Source organism: Trichinella spiralis (assembly GCF_000181795.1).
Source record: "Trichinella spiralis strain ISS 195 chromosome Unknown Scfld4, whole genome shotgun sequence".
NCBI classification, from domain to species: domain Eukaryota; kingdom Metazoa; phylum Nematoda; class Enoplea; order Trichinellida; family Trichinellidae; genus Trichinella; species Trichinella spiralis.
Window position 1 is genome coordinate 7,683,617 of NW_003526943.1, and position 19,543 is coordinate 7,703,159.

General features: G+C 33.7%; 4 protein-coding genes and 1 non-coding gene across 5 annotated transcripts; 2 read left to right on the forward strand and 3 right to left on the reverse strand.

The window, feature by feature from the left end:
• Positions 1-172: 172 nt before the first annotated feature.
• On the forward strand, positions 173-455 carry Tsp_01893a (ATPase, AAA family; the record flags this gene model as incomplete). The annotated part of the gene is made up of 2 exons (XM_003377644.1): positions 173-273; positions 324-455. Coding segments are annotated over 2 exons (233 nt in total), but the record flags the coding sequence as incomplete, so codon positions are not given.
• A 426-nt stretch (positions 456-881) lies between these two features.
• Tsp_01892 (protein phosphatase 1D) lies at positions 882-2,674 on the reverse strand. Its single transcript, XM_003377645.1, has 4 exons — positions 2,107-2,674; positions 1,828-2,040; positions 1,548-1,753; positions 882-1,466 (listed from the first exon to the last, which is right to left on the reverse strand). The coding sequence occupies exons 1-4, from the start codon at positions 2,672-2,674 to the stop codon at positions 882-884; spliced, it is 1,572 nt and encodes a 523-aa protein (XP_003377693.1).
• Positions 2,675-3,877: 1,203 nt separating this feature from the next.
• Tsp_01891 (actin-related protein 2/3 complex subunit 3) lies at positions 3,878-4,900 on the reverse strand. The gene is made up of 7 exons (XM_003377646.1): positions 4,895-4,900; positions 4,695-4,791; positions 4,562-4,635; positions 4,356-4,424; positions 4,165-4,294; positions 4,008-4,102; positions 3,878-3,940 (listed from the first exon to the last, which is right to left on the reverse strand). The coding sequence occupies exons 1-7, from the start codon at positions 4,898-4,900 to the stop codon at positions 3,878-3,880; spliced, it is 534 nt and encodes a 177-aa protein (XP_003377694.1).
• A 452-nt stretch (positions 4,901-5,352) lies between these two features.
• Tsp_01890 (intraflagellar transport protein 172-like protein) lies at positions 5,353-16,813 on the forward strand. The gene is made up of 47 exons (XM_003377647.1): positions 5,353-5,391; positions 5,456-5,599; positions 6,232-6,344; positions 6,391-6,496; positions 6,565-6,650; positions 6,764-7,120; positions 7,198-7,330; positions 7,398-7,493; positions 7,592-7,753; positions 7,811-7,861; positions 7,971-8,074; positions 8,219-8,304; positions 8,370-8,434; positions 8,588-8,701; positions 8,755-8,856; positions 8,913-9,049; positions 9,140-9,247; positions 9,299-9,386; positions 9,456-9,530; positions 9,584-9,661; positions 9,724-9,804; positions 9,867-9,962; positions 10,234-10,305; positions 10,468-10,546; positions 10,605-10,718; positions 10,778-10,932; positions 10,991-11,080; positions 11,153-11,503; positions 11,575-11,876; positions 11,947-12,127; positions 12,381-12,490; positions 12,546-12,681; positions 12,804-12,896; positions 13,009-13,182; positions 13,234-13,323; positions 13,386-13,502; positions 13,585-13,695; positions 13,752-13,976; positions 14,048-14,113; positions 14,172-14,270; positions 14,359-14,509; positions 14,577-14,668; positions 14,736-14,787; positions 15,187-15,245; positions 15,575-15,681; positions 16,572-16,623; positions 16,661-16,813. Exons 1-47 carry the CDS (start codon positions 5,353-5,355, stop codon positions 16,811-16,813), a joined length of 5,652 nt encoding a protein of 1,883 aa, XP_003377695.1.
• Positions 5,893-5,976, reverse strand: Tsp_01889. The gene has a single exon. It is a non-coding gene; the product is annotated as a tRNA-Leu (tRNA).
• Positions 16,814-19,543: the final 2,730 nt, after the last annotated feature.

Here is a 19,543-nt window from a genome sequence, read left to right on the forward strand (position 1 = left end):
CTTTGTCGCATTGGTTTTTTTTGTCTAATTGCTCATTGATTCAAACTCTTCAGTTGTGATTAAGATTTGACGGTCCAATAAAATAGCGTGGGTAATGACCAATGAGAGAAAAGCGGGACCGAGTAGTACCAAACCAATTTTAAATTTCAAACATGTTCCTTTTTATTTTCAGGATATTCTGGGGCCGATGTGACAGAACTTTGCCGAGAGGCAGCCATGTATCCAATACGCGAAATGGAAGAGATTGAAAATATCCAACTGGACCAAGTATGCGTATGTTATTGGAATTTGCTGACGTTGTGTATTGAATATTTAAATTTCAGGTGCCACCAATCTCGCTTGATCATTTCAAAAATGCTTTAACAGCTGTCAAATCGACCGTCTCGTCGAATGAAATTGCATTTTACGAACATTGGAACGAGCAGTATGGATTTTCCGCTCCTGGGAACAGGTGATTCTACTCAGTTTGAATCTTCTTTTTTCTTCCCCACCCTCCCCCCTATGCTTTATGCCATATTAATCAATGTTTTCATTTAAATAAAAAAAATTTTCGACTGATATTATTAATAAAAAAGAGTTGAAAAAATTTTTTCATTTCAGTTTTCAACCCCCAGCAGCAATTTATTGAATTTGATTGAATGCTGCTCCTTTTTTTACCATTTTACCCGGTGCATCTTTATTTATTGATTATGTTTGTGGTTCATAAAGAAAAAAAAAGCACAATGGATATTTCTGTTTTATTCTTTATTATCAAACAACAACAGCACTTGAGATGCGATCAAGAAGAATTTCAGTTTTATCCCTTTTTCCGAGCATCTCGTGTTGTTCAGTCGACCTGCCGCCGTATATTTGGCTACCCGTCTGTTGTCGACACGTCTCCATCAGCCTTTGAATTTGTCAGGAGCCGGCCCTCGTCCGTACGATTCCATCTCACGCCGTCTCTGGACGAATCTCCAGACCAACGCTTGAGCGGTGGTCAGGTTGTTGGTGACAGCGCGACGGAATCGCATTCTGTTGTTATACGGTGGCAGACGAAAGCTGGGCGGCGGACTGGTGAACGCCCTGTCGCTGTACTTCTGCCATACCGTGGACCGGTGAATTGGACAAGAGCGCGGGGTCGCAGGGGGAATCACCCGAATATTGTCCACATCCACCGGTTCTGGGCTCGTCTGCCGCTGCTTGGTCTCTGCAGTATCGACGAGCAGCTCGACCGGTGCCGCCTTCAACGCCAGCATACTCTGTCCGCGTATGTCTAGCACGGCCGACGGCTTTTCAGCGAGCAGCTTGTCGATGTCGAACGATGGTCTGTCCGACAGAATGCAGCTTTCTGGAAGCGACGACCCCGACGGATTGGTCGGGTCGAACAACACCACTATGACACTGATGTTGTCGGATCGCAGGCGACTGCACCGGATCAACGCCTGCCTGGTTATCCACCGAGCATGATTTTTCGGCAGGGTATAGTTCTGAAATTGGCAGTAATCGATCATTTATTACCATTGTTGATATCAGGGAAATGGAAATGTTGAAAAGTAATTTATTTTCACCTTTGTTTTGGGCGTTTGGTCAGCTTTTTCTTTCCACTCGCCACAGTTGATGATGTCGATGACAGTTTGGGCGTCGAGAATATTCCACAAGCCATCCGAAGCGATCACCAAACAAGCGTCTTCTTTTTCCAACTGAATGACGCTGACGTCTGGCTCTGGACTGACGACATACTGTTTCGACGATGGATTGTATGACCACAGATCTCCTGAAAAAAATAAAACTTCAGCACAGTTGTTCGATCGGCCAGCTGGCCTGTTCTTACGGTAAAGACATACGTACCTAAAGATCTGGTCAAATTTAAAAATGGAACCTTCACGACGGCTGGCGTTTCGGTTGAAGTGCCCGCATTGGGAACCGCCGGTTGGTTCCAGATGACACGTTTCCCGCTGTTCGTGTCCGCCACTTCTCCGCCCACTTCGGCGAGGCGCTTCTTCTCGGCCGGCGCATCCGGCTTGTGATCCACAGTTAACTTCACCGCGCCGACAGATCCGTCTGAAATTACAAATCAAAATGGTAAAGCATAACAGCTCCTGAATCAGTCCCAGTCGAAACTTCTACCTCGATTCCTTTTGCCCAGCACAACAGTCGAATCTCCAACGTGGCCAATGTAAATTTTGTTCTGTCGAACGAAAGCCACACTGGCAGTAGTACCGGACGTGCTTGGCAAGCCGGAGGATGTTTGAGGCCATTTTTCTAAAACAACAAAGTAGCACATCGTGAATATTTGCCATAAATGCAGCAGTAGCAACCAATTCTCTATAAACTCTCGAAACTTACTGATTTCTTTGGTCATTTGTTCGTGGGTTTGCAAAAAGCCGTCGGTGATGGCTTTCAGCACGTCGTTGTCATTTTTCGACCAGAACATTTTCTGCTGGGTGATGTTGTCGTGCAGATGCTTTCGTGCAAATTCGCTAGCCTCGGCACCTCCGTGACCGTCGAAAATGCCGAAATAAGCATAACCGGCACGATTTCTTGTAACTTTGGTACAGCAACGAATGCTGAACCTGTCTTCCATGTATTTCCGAGAGCCGCGGCAAGAGCAAGTGCTGATGCTCAGATTGTTGGACGCAGCCGACGACTCTGGACTACTCTTTTTCGAAGGCATTTTCCCTTGCTGACAGTACATTTTTCGACGACAAGCACAAATAGTTAAACTGATGAACAAGAACAGGGAAAAGCAACACGCCGATACTGAAACACCGAAGCGTACAATCGAACCGTACTGCTCGATGGTTGATGCTTAACTGAAATGGAAACCAATGCACCGCATGTACAAATACTATGGCGAAAACAATGACCACAGTGACACAGAAATGTGAAACAATGAAAGAAAGGACAACGATCACGGTGACCCAGAGGAACCGAACTGAAACAATGGACTATTTGAGTTCAATGGAGCAGTACCGACTTAACGGATTTGTGAAAACAAAAATTCCATCATTTCTCTTGACAACTTGATTATCGCTAATCATCTCAATTCGCGTAAGCTTACCCCCTTTCAAGCAGTACAGCTGAAAGCACGGCAGAACAAGTGACAAGATGAACAAAGGAACGAAAATCCAACGAAAATATAGATGACCTTGTTCACGAGATTATATTATTACTTAAAATAACACCTAATTATTATTACAAACGTTGGGGCGAAACGAAAACGAAAGTTCAGAACGATCAATTTAATTACAGTATGACATGGGACATCTTATTTGTCAATAAATTGCAACATTTTCTTAATTGTTGAAAATATTTCTTTCGAATAAATTTAAATAATATTCAGAAAATTTAATCATACTTATCTTGTCTGACTTCTTCATGTGCAATGTGATGCATTTTTTTACGAAATTATTGCTTGGTATTTATTATATTGGCAAAATAATCTTGCAAATCTCTTTCTTTTCTAAAAATATTTCTGGAATAATAATAAATGTAGAGGAATTTCCGGTTTATTATTTCATTTTTGATAAAACTTTTTTTTTGAATTTCACCACTTTATTAAGAAATAATACTTGCGCACTGTAATACAGCATACACTTAATTGTTCAACGTTTGTAAAGGAGATCGGTAGCTGTTGTGACAAACTGCATGCACTTTTTGCTCAGTTAGATGGAATACGCGTCAAATAGTTTCTGAGAGCAAAGTTTTATAGAACGGAAAATTTAAAAATTAACTTGGCTCAAAAACGGAGCCACAACGTGAAATTCCTTTGAATTGAAAAACGTTGAACTTTCTTTTCAACACTCATAACGCTTTGTAGTGAACAAAATTGTTTATTTTCAATAATCAAGCAAAACTTCAAAAATACTTTCATATTACAAAGATATGCAAAATCATATCACATTCCGGGTGGAATTAAAGTCAAATCTAGAAATTTACGTTTGCCAAAAGATGTCCACCACTGAAAAAAAATTTTCATTTACGAATTTGAATGAAAAAAAAATTTAGATTTAGTAAAAGATATTTACTTTTAGCGGTTTGTCGGTAGTTGGATCGAACACTTTCTCACAAAGTCGAACACCCAACTCTTGTCGAAGCTGTTGCAAATAACTTCGTAGAGCTTCTTAAAAAATTTTTAATTGATCAACACAGCTTTGAAAAAAACGGTTGCCATTGCATTATTACCTTCTTGATCGGCATTGGCAGGCCCTTTGAAATGAGAATTCATAGGAAAACCCTGATCACCGGGTATTGGTATACAACGGTCAAGAGCAAAAGCGCTCATCTCTTTCAAGCCTTCTGTCTTGCTTGAACACTTTCATTACAAAAAAAATAATATACGGATATGCAAGTATACATTAATGCTTGAGTTTTACTTTTTGCAAACGTTTCAAACATTCCACTATATAAAGCGTGAGATATATGAGTACACGATCGGCAGCACTCTAAATCATTAAAAACGTTTTCATAAAATGCAATTAATTCCTCTTTAAATTACGTAAAAAAAGGAATAACAGCAATATTGTGAAATAAACGTCGATAAGAAATACAAAATTTATATTAACAATTAAATGCAAAAAACCTTAATTTCAAATCGTCGAAAAAACATATTCGCCTTGAAATATTCGAGTACTTCATCGATAATATCTTCACCGTCTTGAAAAGCACACGCAAATTAAAAGTACAATAAAACATATTATTAATAATATCCATACCACATTTAGGTGCGGGTCCCCGAAACGATGTTCTCAACGGCAATAACGCCATGTTGCAAATCTGCATCGTCGATTTATCAAACTTCGAATGGTAAGGCTAAATATGTCAAAATTTGAAATGGTGCGTTTGCATTATCACATACAAACTCTATACATAAATGATTCACTCAAAAAATGCTCAGTTAATCATTTCAACTTACCGACATATTTTATTACAACATGCAACTCATCTAAATTAAGTATAACTTTTACAGTAGGACAGAAATGAATCAGCAAAACTGAAAGCAGTAAAGTAATATCAGGGTAATTCGTTTATTATCGACAATGATTGTTATATGCTTTTTTTGTAATTTCAAACACAATTTACATCTGTAAAATTTAGTGTGAAATTTTAATTTCTAACATTTTAAATATTTTCAAAAACTGCTATATCATATTTAAAAAATGTTACTTTTGCGAATGATACATTTATAACATGTGATTTATTTAAACATTCTTCTGTTTTGATTAACTGAATTCCCGCAATTTTGTATTTTGATAAATCGAATCAAGCTATTGATTACCATTATCTCATAAAATGTACTTGTAGGCAGTCTGAAAACAGCCTGTAAAGTATAATTTTCCGTTGCCATGGTTACCGTGCGGTAGTCATTTTCGTATGAGACTCAATTACAGTAAAGAGCTTTTACCTTTCCAGGTTGGAAATTGGATTATTTTAATTTCTTTAAAAAATTTTTCAGTTTTTCTCATTTTCTATTTAGGAAAAATATTGCCCGGTTCAAGCGATTGCCTGGTCACCCAATGGCCATCGTTTGGCGGTTGGCACGGCTGAAAATTCTGTAATACTATTCGACGAGTCAGGGGAACGAAAAGATAAATTCAATGCCAAATCTGCCGATGCAAAAGTAAGCTCATATATTTTGCTTGTCAAAAAAATTGTTTTTTACAATTTAGTTGTTGAACCAATTAAAATTATTTTATGAAAAAGGCTGAAATTGTATTTTATGAAGTAAATGATGTGGCATTTATAAATTGAAATACTGAATATTGTACTGTTAATTGTATCAAGTTAAAAAAATGTGAATAGTGAATTACGCTCTAACTTTCGAATTTTAGAGTTTATAAAGTTTGAACTGTTGTAAATATTGCTTGCATAAGTATTTGTCAGATGTAAGAAAATGACATGCGAAAAATTTATTGACGGAAGTGGGATTCGAACCCACGCCTACGTATGTAGACTGCGACCTTAACGCAGCGCCTTAGACCACTCGGCCATCCCGTCTTGTTGGATAGCTTCTCAAAAATTTATAAATAGTACAGCAGTGCTGAACGAATGTAAAACAATTTTTGAATTTGTTTTATTTTGAAATATAATTTTATCCGCTCTTAATGAACGTAAAAAGACTCGTATTAATCGATATTTGTCATTGTATAGTTGAAATAAATTATTAAACTTCATATTCTAAAGTGAAGTATTTACCTGTGCATATTTGGAAAGTGCTGTTAGATGATGTTAATGTTAAAATAAGATTTGCAGGCAAACAGAGGAAGCTATTTAGTGAAATCACTGGCATTTTCTCCGGATTCGACGAAACTCGCCCTTGGCCAAACGGATAATTCAGTATTTATTTACAAATTGGGCTTGAAATGGTAAGCTTTGTTTAATTTAATTCATTTTTTTATTTTCAATTTTCAGGACCGATAAGAAGATCATTTGTAATAAATTTGTTTTGAAATCACCAGTCGCCTGCTTGATATGGGTAGCTGAGCAGAAACTTATCATTGGAACTTTTGATGGAAGAGTAAAAAATTTAAATAAATTTATTATTTAAAGTGCTTGAATAGAAAAATAAGATAATACTTATTTCAGATTCGTTTGGCAAATCCCAAAACGAACAAAGTATCTACAATTTTTAACAACAACGTCACAGTTGTTTCGTTGGCATACAACAACAGGTTTCGTTATAATTTAAACTGGATCTCAGATTTATTTTATTGAAATGCTTTTCATATTTAATTTAATCTTCAGCATGTGATAAATAATATTTTGAAATTCAATTGATTTTTAGTAACAATGGCGAATTATTTTTTTCCGGTCATATTGACGGTCTTGTATTGATGCACACGTGCGTTCAAGGCTCTAATTGGACATGGAAGGTAGTTTTGAAAAGTTGGGAAAATATTAAAATAAACGTATGCATGAGGACATTGCAGAAATTTTTTCGACACTCCACAGCGCCGTATGTTTTAATAGCGGCTCAGAATACACTGCTGGCTGCAGGATGCGATCGACGTGTTTTAATTTACGATCGCAATGGTGACAATTTACAACAATTCGACTACAGTAATGACAAAGAAGATCGTGAAATCAACACTGGTGCTGCAAATCCTGGAAGTCAATCAATTGCAATGGGCAGTTTTGACAAGTGAAACAAATTTTGAAATTAATATTCAAAAAATACACATACACACATATATATTTTTTTTTCAATTTTCATTTCAGAATTCGTATATTTGATTGGAATAATCGAAAATCTGGATGGATTGAAGGGGAAATAATTTCCTTGACCAACTTTTACACGATAACTGCTTTGTGCTGGAAACCAGATGGTTCCAAGCTTGTTGTTGTAATGCTTGTTATTTAAATTGGACATAATGTAGATCATTATTATTCTTTAAAAGAAATATATATTTATTTTCAAGGGTAGCTTGACTGGAACAGTGGGATGCTTGGATTGTTGTCTCAAACGATTGTCGATTGGAAAAAAGTTCAAAGTATCATTTATTAGTTCAAATCAGGTAATATTGAAAAAAAATTGTTCATAATTGATCAGATCAATGCAAGCTGCCGTTTCCAATAAAATGAACAATTTTCAAAGATTGATTGCTTTCATCAGGTGCTGGTGAAGAATCGAGCCAACAATGAGCACATCTTACTTCGATCAAAGTATGATTGTGAAATTACGGACGTGAAAGTTTTCGGCAACGATCGTTTCGTTGTTGCCAAATCGAACAGTTCACTGCTTGTGGCGGATTTTTTCAAAAATAAATACAGCGAGGTAAATATTAAAATTATCGCCAAACCAAGAGCCAATCGTAATAATAAATATTTTCAGGTACGATGGCAGTCGGCAGGAAATGAAAAATATTATTTCGAATTTGAAAATGTAATTCTACTTTTACAAATTTTGAGACTCCTTTTTTGTTTTAAATATATTTTCTTCGTGCATTCACCTATATCGTTATATAAATTCACCAGGTGTGCGTATTTTTCAGGTATGTTTGGTTTTCAATGCCGGAGAGGTGATTCTCATTGAATACGGTATTGATTCTGTACTCTTTTCTGTAAAAATGACTAAAATCAATCCGTGCATAATAAGGTAAAGTTGATGATTGTTTGTTTGTTTGTTTGTTTTGATACATGTTTTGAGATAAAATCAAATACCACAAGCAAACAACAATAATTACTACAAAACGCAAAAAATTGAAATTTGATTTTCACGAACAAAAATTATTTATTTTAGCGTTCGTGTCAATGAACGAAAAGGAAAATCTGTTGACAATGTAAAAGCGATTGCTTATCTTTTGAATTTTAGAAACATCGTTGTTGGTAATTTATTTAGAAAAAAAAGACGAAAATTTCATTTCTTAATATTAAACATTTTTCTGCTTTAGTGGATTTACTAACGAAAACTCAAATTGCCAATATTATGCACGATTCAAAAATCGACTGGTTGGAAGTGAGTAATTTTTGCTTTGAAGTTGTCAAAATTTGAAATTTTATTATTCTGTAATGTAAATTTTATAATAATAATAATGATGATTTTCAAGATGATATTTTTCACATAGAATCTTGTAATGTTATTGAAATAAAATTCATTGGCTTTATTCAGTTGAACGAAACGTGCAAGTTTCTGATTTGGCGTGACCGAAGAGCGAGATTGTATTTGTATGATTTCAAAAAGCGGACGCAAGTGAATTTGCTCAACAGTTGCGCTTTTGTGCAAGTAAATTTTGAAATTTTGAAATTTGGGAAAATTGTATGAGTCGATCAATTTAGTGGGTTCCTGGAAGCGACGTAATAGTTGCTCAAGCATTGCAAAATTTGTGCGTATGGTATGATGTCACTGCAACTCTGAATCCCAAAATGGAACCGATCAAAGTATGCATGCATTTGGGAAACATTTTAAGCTACATTCAACAAATCTCGTTGCTTAGGGAGAAATAGTGCAAATTTATCGTCACGAAGGAAAAACCAATGTAGTCGTTGAACTTGGAAATGAAGTGAACTATCATCCGTTGGATGAAAATTTGATTGAATTCACCACAGCATTAGAAGACAGAAATTTGCAAAGGTTCGTTTCATACATTTATATCCATTTATACAAAATGCAATTCTTTTTTTAGATTAACCGTTTAATATTAATTATTCTCTTTAATTTTAGGGCCGTTGAATATTTGGAAACACTAACCTCGAGCTTTGAGTGTACCTCTATGTGGAAGCAGTTGGCAGATGTAGCGGTGCAGATGAATGATTTCTCTGTTGCTCAAAAGTGATTAGTGTTTTTTGTTTGAAAGGTTTTATTTAACATCCCATATGGTAGGTGTTTTGCTGCTGTTGTTGATATTCCTCGGCTACAATTCATCACACATACAAGAAATATGGCGAACAAAGAGGAAGATGAAACGAAGGTTTTTTTTTGTTAATTATTCAAATCAATGTTATTTGCTTGAGTATAAATTCGATTGATCGATATTTAGAATTATCAGATCGAAGCTAGAATGGCACTGATGCAGCATGATTTTGGAAAAGTTGCAAACATTTATTTGGAACATGTATTTATCGTTTTTTACTTTTTACAAATCAAATTGCACAATTTGACTTTTAGAATGCAATCAAAGAAGCAGTAGAGTTGTTCACTTCGTTGTATAAATGGGAAGAAGCCATTCAGCTTGCCGAAAGCAATGTAAGCTATTTTAGTCTATTTTGAAAATGAATTTTAGTAAATTTTATTATTCATTTTTCTAGGGTTATCCAGAATTGGAAAATTTGAAACAACAATATTTTGATTATCTAATAAATACTGGGCAGTTGGAAGAAGCAGCTAAAGTATGGAAACTGTTTGAACTTGTTCTTCATTTTAAATTATACTTTGTTAATGAAAATTTTAGATTAAACTGAATGAAAAGCAATATGAATATGCCATAGAACTTTATTTAAAATCCGGATCACCTCAAAGTGCATTGAAAATTATACTTCACAACAAGGTATATAAAGTACAATATTCAAAAATTATAATTGTACATAAAATAAATAATGTATTAACATTTTTATTGATCTTGAAAAAAGTATGAAATTGAGAGTGACTGATAGTGAGGTTTTTTAATAATCTTTATTCGACAGACAGTCTGTGAAATTGAAAATTAAAAAAAGTAGTTGTTGAATTTTGATGGAAATTGTTTCACGCTTAAAAATTATTTTCTTATGATAATAAAGATCGGTTTTTTTCACAACTAAAATGATGTTTGAAATTTTCAGTTTTTGTTAGAAAATGATGCCATCGTTCAAACTGTTGCAGTAGCTCTTATAAAAAGAGAAATGTATGAACAGGTAACACTTATTTTTAATGGAGAAATTAATATTCAGATATAATACTGAATATTGTAACTATATAAATTTATTTTATTATTACTCTAATGAACACTTATTGAATATTAGATGTATACATTGATTAATTTTGTATAAATTTGGCAATTGTAAATGAACGTTTAGGCTGGATATTTGTTTGAAAATACGAAAGATACAAATCGTGCATTGGAATGTTATCGAAAATCAAACACTTTCGACAGGGGTATTTTATTAAAAAAAATATTTTTCTTGTTATGCTTTAATGATTTATTTTTTTCTAGCTGTGGAATTATGCAGAATGATAAAGCCTGAAGAAGTGGTCATTTTGGAGGAACAGTGGGGTGACTACTTGGTGAAACTAAACCAAAATTATTCCGCTGTCAATCATTACATAGGTAAATATGGGGAATGCAGTATTTTCAAGAGCAGTGTACAAATTGGCTGTATATTTTAGAAAGTGGCAAAACATTGAAAGCATTAGAAGCATCAATCAAATCTGAACAGTGGAGTCGAGCTGTAGAAATTTGTGAAGCTGTTGAGCAATCTAGAGATGCACAACAGTACTTTCACGCTATTGCAGAATATTTGGCATCAAATGGAGATTATAAAGTATTGTTTCAGTTAAAAATTAAAAATAATAGCATTTACACGTTTTCGTGTTTTGAAGATGGCAGAAAAATTTTACTGTATGGCTGGCTTACAGAAAATTGCCGTTTCTATGTACAACAAAGCGAAGCGTTACGATGACGGATATCGGGTAGGGAAATGCAGTTGTATCTTTTACTGCAATGCAGCTACTGATTATTTTCATTTGTAAATTCGATTGAAGATAGCCGTTAAATGCATGGATGAGGACGAGGTCAATGAAGTCTATCTGAAAGAGGCTCAGGATTTGGAAAAACGAGGTCTGCTTCGAGACGCTGAACGACTGTATTGTGCGATCGAACAACCGAACCGAGCAATATCCATGTACAAGCAAGCTGGCCAACATGAACAAATGATGCGTCTCATAGAACAATATCACTCAGATCATCTGGATAAAGCACACAACCATTTAGCCCAGGAACTTCAAGAGGAAGAAAAGTACAAAGAGGCTGAAATTCATTATTTAACTGCTGGCAATTGGAAACAGGCCGTAAAAATGTACAAGTCGGTTTCCAATTGGGAAGATGCGTATCGAGTGAGATTTTTGCTTTATTTGTTGTTTTCCAATATTGCTTATTTCACATATATTTGTTTTTGTACAATAAGGTAGCCAAACAATATGGTAAAGAAGAAGGAGCGGCGAACGTTGCTTACTTATGGGCAGAGGCGGTAAAAGGTGAATCTGCAGTTCGTCTGCTGCAGAAATTGAACATGCTCGAAAGGGTGATTGATATTGCCTGTGAAAAGAATAATTTCGATTTTGCGGCCGAACTTTGTCGTCTCGGCTTGAAATCCAAGCTGAACTATGTCTACATGAAGCAGGCATTTCGATTTGAAGAACTCAACAATTTGGAAATGGCTGAACAAGCTTTCATTAAAGCGAATATGCCCAAAGAAGCTGTTCTCATGTTAGTATTTTATTTGTTGAACAGATTTTCAAAGAAATACAATTTATGAATATTTCAATTTTTGGTTTAGGTATGTTCAACACCAAGACTGGAACAGTGCAAGTCGCGTAGCTGAGCAACACTGCCCTGAAGCAAGCGCTGAAATATATATTGGTCAGGCTCGATCGGCATTTCAAAAGGGTGACTTTGCCAAAGGAGAAACATATCTTCTGAGAGCTGGAAAACCTGAATTGCTCATTCGAACATATCAGGTAATTTATTTATTTAAATTTTTAATTTTTAGTGATTAATTTGTTGTGATTTTGCATATGATGCTGTTTGAATAGATCAGTATGAATAAGGTTGTTTCGACATTATCAGATTATGATTTCATTGTGAACTGTTTTTCAAAAATAACTTTTAACAGATCAAAATTGAAATATTATCCAATTAAATGATGAAAATACTTTGAACGGCTGATCTGTATATGTTTGAACATAAATCAAATGAACGTGACAAATTTAGGAAATGAATCTTTGGTCAGAAGCACTTCGTGCTTGCCGTGAGTTTCTTCCTGAACAGTTGCAAATTTTGCAACAAGAATACGAAAAGCACTACAATGACGATAGTATAAAGTATGAAAATATTTAATTTTATCAAAAATGAAATTTTAATTTCAACATTTTGAAGAAATATCGAGATGTTGGTACGTCAGGCTAATGAACTGGAAAAAAAAGGAGAACACGAACGCGCTGTGCATTGCTATTTAAAAATTTCCCGAGCTGTAACTGACGACGAATTTCTGCTTGAGAAATATTGGCTCCGAGTAAGTTTTATCATAGAATAAATATTTATTTTGCAACTGTTTTTTTGTTCTTTATTTCAAACGTATCATTACAATATAACGATCAATTAATGTAAAATGCATTTTTTAAAAATTTATTTCAGGCAGCTGAAATTGTTCAAAAATTTTTGGATTTCAACAGTGAATTGTTAGCAGAGATTGCCGCTTCACTGGCAAGTATTAAACGTTATAAAAAAGTAAGCTAACCATTAAACAATAGAAAAAATTATGATTTGTTTCATTTAAATTTATGATCAAATGTTTATGTTCTGGGATGAGACATATTTGAATAAAAAGTGTACATTGTAGGCAGCGGAATTGTACTTGGAATGTGATGAACCGAAAGAAGCAATTGATTGTATGATAAGTGATTTGAAATGGGATGATGCAAGAAAAATTGCCGCTGACCTGGCTCCTGAATTAATTAATTATATCAACCTCAGATATAAAGATTATTTGCTGCGGGAGGGATGTCAAGATGAGGTAATTATCACGAAGGACAAGTTCATCATTTTTAAATATTTATCATTGCAGTTGGCTGATTTTGATATTAATTGTGCCGCAGAAGTGTTGAACAGTCAAGGTGAATTCAAGAAAGCAATTCAGTTGGCTAAACAGCGCAATGTAAATTTTATTTTATTTCATGAGAAAAATTTGTGTTTGAAAAAAAATTTTTTTTTCTGAAGAATACTCCACTGTTAGAAAAATACTTGGTACTTCATTTTTCTGAACTGATCGAGGATAGAAGGTTCCAAGAAGCGGTTGAAGTTTTGCATGAAAATTTTGAAATTCACGTTGATCAGGTAAGCTAAAATAGTGGATATTGTTCTGTGATTTTTCGGATGTACACTATTGACGTTGCCTGAATTGAAACACAAATTTCAGATGCTACCATTGGTGAACAGACTGATCGACTGTTTTTTGTCAGAAAAAGAACACAGTAAATATTTCGACTATTGGACAACAGCGTCCTTGCGAAATTTGATGAACGACTTTGTAAAGAAATTTTCATTGAATACAAAAAACTTCAAAATTGTTACTGCTATTTTCAGAACAAAAAATTGAGAACTTCGTCATCAATTGATGAGTCAAAATTGGAACGATTTGAACGTGTATTGGATATTGTCCATTATTATGCAAATCGTGCAGTGCTGATGCAGGAAACTGTGGACAGCGATTTAATACTAATGGCTGCAAAAATCAGCTTCAGCTTACTTCGCTATAGTGATATATTGCCCGTTGAAAAGGCATTTTACGAAGCTGCAAATGCTGCAAAAGTAATAATAGAAATGAATTCTCTATTTACGGAATCGTTGAAACTATCTGAAATGGTTTTTCTTTAATGCAGAAAGCTGGTAAACGGTATGAGAACCTTGCATTTCTGCTTTACAACCATTACATGGATATCTGTGATGTAAGATGAGCAAAAAGAAGTACAACTAAAAGTGATTGGAGGATGTGAAAATTTTTAGGCAATTGATGAAAACAACCCTGAACTCGTTGATTATTCTGATTTTGATAAGACAGATATCCCTCTGTACGTTTCGTTGCCAACAGTGCGGTATACAACGGTGAATATGGACTAAATTGAATACTGTTGAATTTTGTTGATAAATAAATAAATAAATAATTAATTAATTATAAATATATGATTTCAAGGATGCGGAATACGAAGAAGTGAAAGAGTGGGTTCTAGCGGCCAGTGTTGACAAAGAAATCAGACGTTCTTTTCCAACAGATGATCGAGGAATATATGAAGCTTGTTTACTAAATCCGGATGGTTCGATTGCAGAACCGTGCATTCTCACCGGTTGAAAAATATTAGAATGTTAAATGAAAATGATGAATTAATATTTAATTATTTAAAAGCATTTCAGGATATCCAGTAATTGGTCCAAAGAAAACATTCGAAAGAGCTTCTTTCTGTGCAAACAAAAGCGATTGGAATACTTTGATCATAGCAAGCCGAGTATGTTTGCAATTTTCAAATTTGTCATTTTTAATTTTTATGAAATTGAAAAAAAACTTTTTTTCAGATGCGTCAATTGAAGGAGATGGAAGATGTCATCGCTTATATAGAAAACTGGAGTTGATCAAGTGTTCATTGAATAATAACAATAATAATTCTGGGCAGTGTTTTGCGTTTTTGTTTGAAATTTCAAATATTTGCATATTATTTTTTTACATCAAATTGATATTGAATTGTTGTTGTTGTTGTTGTATTGTGAGCATGTCTTGTCTTTGTTATCTTAAATAGGCTAAAATAAAATTACAATTATTAAGAAATGTCTGTTGTTTAGTAAAAATTTTCATTTTGAATTCGATTAACTTGCAAATTTCATTTGCTACAGTATAGCAATAAATGTAAAATGATGCCAAATATTTCAACAACATTTATTACCAAATGCAAAGCACAAAAAGTACAACAAACAGCGCAAAATAATTAACCTTGGATATATAATTGATTTTCATCCTCTCATTATAAAGAATACTACTCGTCAAGATGTACATGCTTGGAAATTGATGCTGATCACCTACCTATTCAGGTGTGAAAAAAAAATTATTTCAAATTAAAAAACTTTATTCTCTTCGCTTTTTCTTTGACGAATTCTTTCCAGCACGCTGTAATTTTGCAAATCCATCATTAGCGGTAGCAACATCACCAAATACACTTTTAGTAACTGTGGAAGTTGTGCTTTCCTGGTTCACTGCTCTGAAATTGTTCCAAATAACAATCAAATTTTGATAAATCAAAAATCATGCATCACGACAATCACAATTGTCAAATTTGAATATAAAACCAGCAAAAAAATCGAAACTAATTACTGGTTTGGAATATTAAATTTTGGACGCTTCTTTTTGTTCTCAATTTCAGAAATTGAATCCTCCTCTTCAACACTACTTGTTGACCCGAACGAACAATGATAAGCATCTTCATCACCACTGTTCACCGGGTTCCGTCGTCGTTTGCACTTGCCGCCTGTATCTTGAACACTGTTTAACATGTTTGATAAATCATTTTCATGAATTTGCTTATTCTCCAATATGTTCTTCCTTAAATGATAATTCTTCATTACGTTAAAATATATGAACATTTTTTTAATTACACTTTTCAAAATTTAAATTTTATGATATATATAATTTTAAAAGAACAATATACTGAGCAATAATTTTTATTATATTTTCCATTAAAATAATAAAAATTCAATTAAACAAATGATATATATATGTGCGTATATGTATGTATAGGCAACAAATGTTGCTCTTCAAAAATTTTTTCCAGAAAACATAAGTACAATTCTTTTTTCAGTTGAAAGCTTAAAAATTAATTAAATAAAATTGTAATAAATCAAAAAATTAATAACTGCTTTTTTTAATTTTTCAAAGCAAATAAAAAATTTAAACTCAGAAAAATCTTATCAATATTTGCTGTTTGTTTGAACAAATGAGCAGTCAATTGAGAAGAAAGTGAATAAAGAAGCCGAGTGAATATAGAAATATCAGTGTGAAAAGGTTACCGAAATAATTGAGTATTCGAAAATCAATAAAATTATTGTAATTTAAAGGTTAAAAATGAAAAAGTTTTTGCACTTTGAATGAATTACAAATAAATTAAAAGAAAATAATTAATGCTATTAAGTAATTCATCAAAAATCTATCTTGTCACTTATAATTTTTTTTAAGTTGAAATGGTCAATTTTTAAAGTAACGCTAGTATTTTAAACACGAATAATATTCTATTTAAGAAAATATTATTTAAAAAGCATAATTTATGCCATTTCTCAATAAAAAAATTTCTAATGCTCAAACTTACGTATTGTTACGTTTCCGACAATTATCACATAACCAATAACAGGCAGCGTCATTTTTAGAATAGCATGGATATGGCGGTTTCATGCACCTTCAACAAACAACCAACATCAAGTAATTAACATCAAATTAATAATAAGAATAAATATAGAAAACAAACTCACAACATATGATAAAGTCTCTCACAACTGAAGCATTGCAAATCTGGCGTGTATTTGCTTGTTGTTTCGTGACACGCTGCACATTCCGTAACCGATTCAGACGAACCTTGATCGCCTTAAACAGAAGAGCATTAAAAAAATAAAAAAACAATAAAAAATTATGCAAACCTAATTCATGTGGATAAATCACATTTTCAAAATTGGCTATTGTCAGTAGACTGCACAGTTTTAGCAGTTTTAATTCTTCTGGACGAACATACTTTTTTATTTCGGCCTAAAAACAGCGTAGACGTCAAAATAAAGCAAGTAAAAAATTTGTGCAAACAAACAATTTACTTCAGCTTGATCAACACTTTGACTGATGCCTATTAAGCGGTTTTTTAAACTTTTCTCGGCCAATTTCATTTCAGCAATATAATTGGCAAAATCGGATGTCATGCTCATCTGAACTGGTTGCTTAAATGAATCCAGATTAATCAGACTAGCAGCATAATTATCATCCCATTGCTGTTCAGTCATATCGGTCAAAGCGATCGACTTGTATTTCATCAAAGCTGTTGCGTGGGCACTAGAAGTAATCGGCCTTTGAATAACTTCCGCGTCACTACTGTCGCTAATTTGAAGCTTAAATTTCTTCTTCAAATAAGCTTTGTAAACTTTTGAAGCCTGATTACAGGCCAAAGTAGTGCGCTCGTCTGCAGTTCGAGCAAAATAAAGCCTATCAACTGCTCCAGCCAATGCACTGTGAATAATTCGTGTGCTTTTACCTTCCGATGAGCAATGGCTTAAACAATGAATATCTGAATAATTGCCAAATTCAACTATCCCAAAACGGCTTGCACAGCTGGCGTGAAATGACTCCTTACACAATTGCACCACACATTTGATAGTGGCGCCGGATACAGACTCGCTAATTTTAGAACATAAACTACAACGAGCATCGAGAAAGGTGCTCCTCACTCTGTTCAACGAGACCGGCCAAGACAACGTCTCCGACTTGTCGTGCACCAAAGGGTTACAAAGGGCACAAACCGCATGGACCCATTTCATTTGGGTTGTCAGTACAAACGCTCCTTCGCCCTGGGTTGGGCACAATTCACAAAAGAGCATCTTTCGATTAACACGCAACAAACATGGTTCGCAGAACCACATTTTATCTCCACTTGCAGTTTGCCAACGCCGACATCTTTCCTTTCCATAGCAACGTTGGTGCACCCCCAGACCGCACATTGAACAAGTGCGAAACACTCCATCCGATTTAAGCTCTAAACAGATGTTGCACACTTGGTACGGTAGATCAACTTGCAAGCCATTTTCAATGTGCTTCAACATGATATCAGTCAACATTCGAGGTATTTCAGATTTAGCAAGCTCTACAACATCAGTATCAGATAAAACAAATTTCAATAACCCTTAAAAATACTTACTGGAAGAATTCATCACTCCGATTAGCTCATCTATCACTGTATCAGACATGGCTGATTTAATAATATGCGATGCAAAATCCTTTGTTAAATGAACTAAAACGTACTATGACTACTAAAGTATACTGATTGTCAAGTTAGATGTTTTATCTGCCTTTTGTCGCTATTTGAAAAACGTTTTTATTGCATAACAATATTTCAATTTAAAATTTAATTAAATAACTCGTTAACTTTTACTTTAAAAAACAAATGAAAATGTTTTTCTAATAATTTTGATTAGTAAAAAGTTGTTTTTAACTATGCTACATTAAACTCGCAATAAATGAAAATTATAACAGTGAAATATCTTTAATAAAAAACTTTCAGCTTAGACATTTTCAAAAAAAAACAATGTTATGTTTTTCAGTCATTATTATTTGAAGATTAAATTCAATATAGTATTTGTAAAGAATTTTTCGCGACATCTCGATTTGCCCATAAAAAATGAGCAATGGCTTCGTCACTTTCTACTTTTTCGCATTACTAGAATAAAAATATTTAATTGTAATTTTTTATTTAAACTTTTGATCATTTTTCAGCACACAAAATAACATTTTTAAACAATGAAAAGTGTTCATAGTTTCCATTGAAAAAAGTCATAGATACAGGTGCTTGTCCTTTATCATTAATGAACCTAATCTTGAATTAAATATGTGTTACTTTTCAACAAATTCTTAAAATCAGAATTCCGTATTATGAATATAAAAGACTTGGTAATGTCATCAACAATGAACAGTAAGTCAAAATGTGTAACAAATTTCCAAAAATGGATGCACAAAATTTTGTTTATTCAAAATTAAAAGTAGTACCGATAAATAAAAAACAAATGTTATGTGCAAGAGTATATATATTGGTCGACACACAAACATCACATTTTTCAAAAATTAAAAATTTTCAAAAATAATAAAAACAATAAAACGATAGAATAAAGGAAAGGTTCAAACATGGTAATGTTTATGATACGTACACAAATTACACTGCGCAATGGTAAAATTCATAATTATAAAAAATCTTCAATTTTCATCTTGCTTCCTTTCAGAAAACGAATAAAATTCTTGTCACTGTTTTCCTAAAATCATTAACGATTAAACAAATCATATTAAATGATACAATAAAAACAATACTTGCCTCGATAATAGGTTTCATTTTTTCAACATATTCATTTTTATAATTTTCCTTTAATTCATGAAGTTTTTCTGCTAATTCGTCTTTGACCTTATTCTTTAAAAATCGAAGTAGTTCTAAAAAGAAGCAAATGTATATACGTTCACTTATCTATATAATCTGCCGGTTTGAGTAAAATATACATTACCATTTTCCACAGGTTGATGAGATATCGGTTCCGGTTCTGGTGCTGCTTTCGGTTTCGGTACTGTTTTAGGTTTCGGTGCTGCTTTAGGTTTCGGTGCT